This window comes from Triturus cristatus, chromosome 12, assembly GCF_964204655.1.
Source record: "Triturus cristatus chromosome 12, aTriCri1.1, whole genome shotgun sequence".
Classification (NCBI taxonomy): domain Eukaryota; kingdom Metazoa; phylum Chordata; class Amphibia; order Caudata; family Salamandridae; genus Triturus; species Triturus cristatus.
In genome coordinates, this window is record NC_140595.1 from 224,829,340 (window position 1) to 224,837,530 (window position 8,191).

General features: G+C 46.3%; 1 protein-coding gene across 4 annotated transcripts in view; it reads right to left on the reverse strand.

Annotated features, from left to right (window-relative positions):
• The window catches only part of WDR59 (WD repeat domain 59), a 766,237-nt gene extending 758,349 nt beyond the window's left edge, over nt 1-7,888 (reverse strand). The window contains exon 1 of one of the 4 annotated variants that reach the window (XM_085636815.1): nt 7,672-7,888. In XM_085636815.1, the coding sequence (XP_085492941.1) occupies nt 7,672-7,731 (60 nt within the window). In that variant the 5' untranslated portion in view covers nt 7,732-7,888. The remainder of the gene's footprint in view (nt 1-7,671) is intronic. The other 3 variants (XM_085636817.1, XM_085636814.1, XM_085636816.1) reach the window with 3 other exon arrangements.
• Nucleotides 7,889-8,191: the final 303 nt, after the last annotated feature.

Here is an 8,191-nt window from a genome sequence, read left to right on the forward strand (position 1 = left end):
CTACTGCATGCAAATGAAATATGCGTCACTGTTTCCCTTATCAGATCTTGCAAATCAGTGGGGCTCTCAAAGTCCAGCGCACGCGACACTGAAGCACAGCTAAATGGTATATGAGGGAACTGCCTGGGATCGGGTGGGGTTGCACGAGAGAATGCGAGGCTCGGTGCTGCATACTGCCTCTGAAAGGAAACTGCATGCTATTGCAAGCCCTAGTGGACGGCTCTGGGCTGCAGATCAGCAGAAAGTGATATGGGCGTGCAAACCGCGGAAAACAACAGAAAAAAAGGCAAACAAGGTGTTCAGCGTCAATGCTGCATGTAGAAGTTAACACTCTGCCACGAATTCAAACACCCCACTAACCGCGCTACTCCCCCCCCAAACACCTCTTCCACCCCAAAGGGGCAGACTCTGCAGGAAAAACTGGCTTGCACAACCCTGCATGATCGCGATGTTACATGCAGCGTGATGCATAAGGAAAGGTTATTTCAATACATTTTCAGGTAAAAGAAGGCCAGTTTTTGCGGGGGAACATTTATACCAAAATTCCCCTAAATACGAGCGCTGAACCAGCAGTTATTTCAACGTAAAAAAACAACCTAATTTCAACATTCTGCACGTCGAGACAACCCGAACAGCCAATATATCATAAAAGTTGCCCTACAACTTGAGTGCTTGTACAAACGTGTAGTTCCGAGCGCCCCCCTCCTCCCTCTGTAAAGTGCACGCCCATGACACGGGAATTGAAACACGCAGCTCGCTGTACCTTCCTCCTCACACATACCTCCTTCCAGCGTGAGAGCAGGACTGGTTTTCCAAGTATCGTGCTGTAGCCAACCGCTGGAACTTAAGCGTGCTGCCTACTCAGCGGCAGCCGCGCGTCTGCACCCCGGTTCCCTGCAGCCGAGCACACGACGCGCAGTGCCCCTCCACGGCCGGGACCCGCGCTGCTCCTCACCCCGCGTCTGCCGTGCAGCAGCAGCATGACTGCATGCTCTGAGTCACCGGCTGAGCTCACACACACCAGCGAGCGCGGGAGGAGGCCCTTGCTGCGTGCGGGATAAGGATTACACAATCCGGACCCAAGGGGCCGTCGCAGCCCGTGCAGCCTTGGTGACAGACTGAAACAAGCTGTTCCACTGTGAAGCGCGTTCACAGACCAGAATCGGCTCGTGCCCGGACCAGAATCGGCTCGTGCCCAGGTCTGTCTCCCTTGGGAGCAAACACGGCAACAATAAGTCTCGTTGGCGGCAGCGCTTCGCGCTGCAACGCCAGCGAGACCTAAAAAGGGCAGCAACAGCAAAGGTAAGAAGCATTGCAACACATCTGTTCACTGATTTTGTGTTGCGCTCTTTACCCCCATGCTATACATTAGTGACCCGGATTTTTCACAGCAGATTGTTTCCTTCCTTGTGAATTCTACTCTATTTTGATGCCTTGTTTTTTCCTCAAATAGTTCTTGGATAAACTTCATTATGGATCATCTCAGTGTGGATGTCTTATCCTGCTTGGCTCTTTTCTCCTACCCGACGTCAGGGTGATTTTGGTGCCTTGCTGATTTTCAACAAAGCTATCCACATCTTCTATCAAAATCAAGACATTGCCAAAGAAGATTTTTCCCCTTCTGAGTTTTCCTCCTAACTGATCTTCAAAAGACATCAGCCACCTTTTACATATAATACTCTGTGTTGGGATGGAAAAGTCGTCTTGATAGTAATGAGCGTGCAAACCTACCCTAAGTGCCCCAAACGTACTGATGTCAATCCCTAATGCTGATTTTTGTTGTCATAGTTAAACACATTAATGCGTGCAAGCCATTACATAGGCCACTCTCACGGACTGCAGTCTTGTTGGAGTGGAAGGAGCACCCAACGGGCTAAACTCATACTGTTGAAAGGCTACTGCCTTAACCAGGAGTTAGCAAAGCACAAAGAGGTGTGTGGGTTAATGGAAAAGGTGTCTCTGTACTGTAAATAAGTGTTTTGATAAGTGTGAAAACCCTCATCCACCCTTAGGGAAGATGCTTAATCATCGAGTCCCTCCTCAAACGAGGACCAGTGGTGCCTGCTGTGGGTTACAACTGTCTATATTGGAGTTACACTCCCCGATTACGTTTAATCCCTTGGTGCCACTAGGTTAAAATTGCGTTTTAGCCTACCAAGAGGTGGTTCTAATCAACTACCCTCTCACCTAGCACTATGCATACCACAACTATATCAACAGCTCATCTAGGGCCTAAATTAATCAAACACCTCAAGAGCTCCTCCCGAATATATAGAGTTGTAGCCCACACAAGGCACCCCAGGTTTATGTGTCAGAAGAGACCTGATGATGAAGCTTGCCACCTAAGGGTGGGTGAGGGTATATGTACTTAACAAAACACTTGTTTACAGAGAGACACATGTTACGTTAACCATACATACCTCTTTGTGGTTCGCTATGTTCTAGAGAGCGGTACCTGGTGGGTTTGATCAAATGCTCCCCATATACCCCCTTTGTGTTTTGCTGGCCAGGAGTTAAGCAGCACAACCATAGAGGTGGTAGCATACCATGTATTGATCAGTAGGAGTCAACAGGTCCTTTTTACCTTTCTCACTTCAGTGAGGCCTATAGGCTCACTCACTTAAAGTTCTGCTGCATGTGCTTAACTCACCATTAGCCTACTTCGTTAGGAGTACGGTTGCACCATGCATGTGTGGTGTACATTTGGATGTATATGTGCCCATGAATGGTATAATACAAGGTTAATGCAGTACTGTACAGTGAGTGTATTTTATATGCTAGTGCTGGGTGCATGTGAGCGGTACAATACATGAAGGATGAAATGCTGTGTGAAACATGTGGAGGCAGAGCAATCCTGCAAACAGATTTGTTTATAACTGCATTCCTGTACACTGGATGGAACACACTGGAGAGAGTGAGAGCTAGGCTTCCCCAGTACATTTCAAAGACTGCTTTTTGATACCGAGAGAGGGCACAAGGAAGGGGCCTGGACACATTTTAGGAAAGAGACAGGGCTGATAAGAAAATCAAAGACTATGCTGAGCCCCTGGGCTAACCTTTTCATATAAATATCGCTGTGGCTGACAGTCAGATGTAAACTCTAGTCACTCACATGGCCCGTTTTGTGGGGCTATCAGCTTTGGAGTCGCTTCAGCTGTAACAGACTACTTTTTAGAGGAAGAGAAGGCAGAGTGGGATATTCAAAAGAAAGCAGACTCCCAACATAAATGTCTAAGACTTAGACTCTAAATCACATTTGGTGTCTGGACTCAAAGGTCATCAACTGACAAGGAGCCACTCTAGCTTTATGAGGAGAAGCTCTAAAAGATTTCTGACAGTGGCCAGGACTGGGGGCCAAGGCCTGCTAGTCTCCCAGTTGGGTAGGGGGACATCACCCAGGGAATCCAAGACCATCTGCGCTGGAGCACCAGCTTCTACCTGCTTGCCAAGGCCAGTGTGTCCTGTGAGGAACAGGAGAGCATTGGAGGGAGCGAGGTCCACTGAGGAGTCTTGTTGAGTGGACTCCACTATCAAGATGTGAAGATACAGCTGCTGCACTGATCAGGTCGTTCCCCGCGTGCAGGAAACTCGGCGACCCTCGTATGCCAGAGGAAAGCCGCCATGAAGAAAGCTGTGGTTGGTGTTCTGCCAAATGGCGCCCCCGGTGGACAGTGACGGACCAGCAATCCTGTATGTCAGGAGGGGTCGCTGTGGACAGTTCGCCATGCTAAATGAGCCATAGACTATGTGCGGTGATGAGCTGGCGACTCCGTATGCCAGAAGGCCGCTGTGAAGGAATCTGCTGTGCCCATTGTGTCAAAGCCTGTGTACAGTGGAGAAAGGGAACACTTTCAACAGAGTCAGAGTGGAACTCTTGAGACTCAGACTAATAGTGGGGCTTACTCTGAATGTTGCCTATAGTGAATGGGGAATAACCACTATCACTAGAGCAAGGAGGGAGAGGGGCACAGGAAACTCCCCAAGAAACACTAGTTGCTTGTGAATGTTGTATTGCCTTTGAGTAGGTAGAAGCAAAATAAAATACTTCTTTTTCATAAAAATGTGAATTTAGAATGACAATAATTTCTTTGCTGCGTGTATTTTCAGTTGTAGGCCTGCCTGTGTTCACACCGTGTATGTACCTCCACACCCTGGGACCGTTAGGACTGCTCAAACCACACTATTACTAAGAGTCAAGTGCTAAAGGGGTACTTAGTCTGGTTGCTCAGGATCCATAGTTGGTCTGATACTCTGTGAAGGGTAGCACCATGGATACTGGGAGGATTCGACCTTTTCTCCAGTAATAAAGAAGGACACTTGACATACTTATATTGTATCTAGTTCTCAACACTTTCACTGGCTCCCCGTAGCCAAAAGATCTACTCTCAAGATTCTCTGCATTATACTTAAGACCGTAAACAAACATGGATCAGTTTTCCTACGAGTAAAACTCAGAAGATACTCTCCAAAAAATATATTACCATCCAGATTAGCATTACAGCTAATCACACAGTTTTACAAGTAGAAAACTATTGGTGATACCATTTATCTGTACAAGATGGGAAACGGTCGGGACACTGCAGTCTAAACCACGCGTGTTCCAACCACGCATACGCGTGGTTAAGGCAGTGCACAGTCTAGCTGCGGGCAGCAGGTACGGAAGCAGAAAGAGAGCAGCAGTGAGGTAAGTGGGGCTGGGCTGGGTAGTTTTCTGGGCTGGAGGTCGGGGTAGATTTCTGGGCTGGGGAGGTTGGGGTAGATTTCTGGGCTGGGGAGGTTGGGGTAGATTTCTGGGCTGGGGAGGTTGGGGTAATTTTCTGGGCTGGGGGGGTCAAGTTAGTTTTCAGGGCTGGGGAGGGTCGGAGTCGTTTTTAGGGCTGGGGGAGGGTCTGGGTAGTTTTTATTAATTAGGAGTTAATGTATTAGGCCCAATGGCAAAGGAAGGGAATGGGGTAGTTTTAGGGACAGCGCGGGGTGGGAGGGGGTCTGGATAGTGTTTGTTAAGGGACAGAGTTTTAGGCCTCAGGGCAGGGGGAGGGGAACGGGTAGTGTTTTGGATTTAGGAGAGGGCGGGGATTCAGCTTATTTTCTTAAAATACGGATTTGGGTTATGAGGCCTAAGGACAGTGGAAGGGGTCGGGTATTTAGACCTCAGGGTGGGGGGAGTTTGTAGCTTAGGGCAGGGGGAGGAGGGGGGGGGTGACCTAAGCCACGCATACCCCTTTACCATTCATGCCTTTACCACAAAATTCCGTGGTATAGGAATTCGTGGTTAAGACGCATTAGTGATTTAGGTTGCATGGCAAAACCATTCATGCTTCTATTATACAACCGTACAAGATGCTAAAATTTGGAACTCACTTCCAACAAGGACACAAGCCAGTGACAGTACACGGTATGTACACATATTATCCCTTAATGAATGGGTGCTCCACAGACATCTATGAACTATTTACCTTGCACTTCTATTGTACGAGCAGCTGGGAAAGGGGAATGCGCACGCGAGTGGGGGGTGCGGATGTTCAGCTGCTAGTTTAATGGGGCCAGGTATGAACGGCTGACTGTTACTGTCAATACTGTGGTTCTGGAATAACTGTCCTTTGATGCTTTCCTATTATAATTTCTACTTTCCTACGTGGATACTGTCATTGCATTATTTTTTTCCTGATGCCAAATTTCGATGCACATATAGGTAACTCATATGTATAGTTATACTCTGGAATATATATATATATAAATAATCAGGCAAAAAAATCCTTTATTGCTTAATTAATTAAAATTATTTGCGATTAATCTACAACTAAAAAATATAGTACGGATCAAATAAATTATATACGAAAACGTAAAAAGAATTCTGATCAGTTTCATTGCATGCTCAATACAATTGCCAATTCATATGCAAAATAGAAACTATAACAGTATCATTAATGACCAGAGAATACTAGGGCTGTAAAGGTGCGTGAAATCTTCAATGCAGAGTGAATAGGGTTAAGGATTAAATAGCCTCCCGTGGGGCTAAAAAGATGACAGATGATATGTAGAAGAGTGGACTAAACGTACATACCTGTACTTGCAGGCGTGTGGATCTTAGGTGATTTTATATATATCAGAAAGGTTGCCCCAAATGAGGACGTCCTCCCAGAAATCAACCTCATGCAGTGGGGACAGAGGAAGGTTCTGCATTCCGCTTTCATCAAAATACCAGGCTTTACGCGTTTCGGATTTTCACCCTTTGTCACAAGCCATACATCCAGAAAAGAACAGCAACCACAGTAGAGAACACCTGCAATTTATTTGATAAATCCAGCCCAGTGGGCGTATAATCCTTTGCATTATGGTCTTTGTAGTCTCTACATTAAAATGAATCACCAGTGGGTGTTGCCGACTTTACTAATATTTAGAAATAAAATCCCAAGTGGGTTGATTAAAGCCAAGAATGTCAGTAGTACTGCTATTACAAAGTCACTCATGCTTGAGTCACTCACGTTTGAGTGGTATTTTGATGAAAGCAGAATGCAGAACTTACTGCTGTCCCCAATGCATGAGGTTGATTTCTGGGAGAACGTCCTCATTTGGGGCAACCTTTCTATTTGATGTTAGCGGCTGTGCCCAGTCGCAAGGACAACCTGCTGTTAAAATACAGATCCTTGGCGTCTGGAATACTCGACGCTTAGCAAGGAACGGAAATACTCAAACGTTACTGACTTTGTAATAGTAGTACTCCTGACATTCTTGGCTTTGATCAACCCACTTGGGATTTTATTTCTAAATATTAGTAAGGTCGGCAACACCCACTGGGGATTCATTTTAAAGCAGAGACTACAAAGACCACAATGCATAGGATTATACGCCCACTGGGCTGGATTTATCAAATAAATTGCAGGTGTCCTCTACTGTTCTACAATTCATTACATACTGAGCGCGTGCTTACCCTAACACAATGCTTTCCCTGGTTGAAGGGTGGTATTCCTGGCATATTGTTGGAAGCCATGGCATGATTGTGCCAGGGAACAAAAATAAATACTGTATCCAATAACATTAAAGCTCAAGCAGTCGCAGAGAAGTGAGGAATCAATGCAAGCCAATATACACAAAAGTACGCATTAGTGAAGATGAATAACGAAACCTCTACAAAACACAGTCCAGGTACATTTTGTCAATGATCGGGCGTGGGCTGAGTAAGGCAAAACCTAATTAATATGTAAAGGCTCTTCTGTATACAGCCAAACATTGAGGACAGGTGAAATGAGGGCGGGAGCACCGCAAATAACGTGTACTCAGCAATAGTAAGAAAAGCTCTACGCTCGAAATGAGCATCTTTACTTTTGAACCAGCTAGCATCGAGCGTTGAAGAGACAGTCAAACAGTAAATGGTGGGAGATGAAACTCTAAACTTGAGAGCACCGCAGAAGCAACAACAGATCGAATATGATCCATTCCCTTTGCCCGCAAACATTCGAACGTCCCACCGCAAACACGTACAGGTTAAAAGTAACAAAACTACAGACTGCACATCAGAAACTCTATGCTGCCTGGGAGTGACATAAGAGCATACAGTGGAGAACTAAATGCAGTTATAATGGAAAACGTATGAGGATGTGCAATGCTTCCATAAGACACAATGCAGTAGAGACTTCTTGTCCTGACGTCCCAGGCCCGCCCCTAACTCACCTGAGAATCCCTGAATTCCACCACCACATTCTCACTGCTCCAGCGTGCCGCCATCTTCATCCGGCAATACGTGATGTCACAGAATAACACGCCCGCAGCGCACGACGGGAAATGTAGTCCATTTGGAGAAGAAGGAGACGGAAGTGTGAGACGGCAGTAGAGCGAGCGGGCGGGGTTGCTGAGATGCAGGATGTAGGGAACTATTGAGGGTGTGGGTCGAAAGACAACTAGGTGACCCATGCTGAGGAGAGGAAAGATGTAGCTGGCAAGCTTCATATGTCGCTTGTAGGGTTGCCACCTGGCCGTTTTTTAATGCCCCGGCTGGAGCAAAAATAAGCAAAGTCACCCAAAGCCGGTTTTTACCCTTTATCTGTGCGTAATTCAAACAGCAAATGTATTTAGAACAAACTTTTAGATGTGCACCAGAGCTGCGTTGACGGTCCCTGTTAATTAAAGTAAACAAAGGCAGCAAGTCATGTTACGGTTTTGTTTAATGTACAATTTATGTTCGGGCCATTGC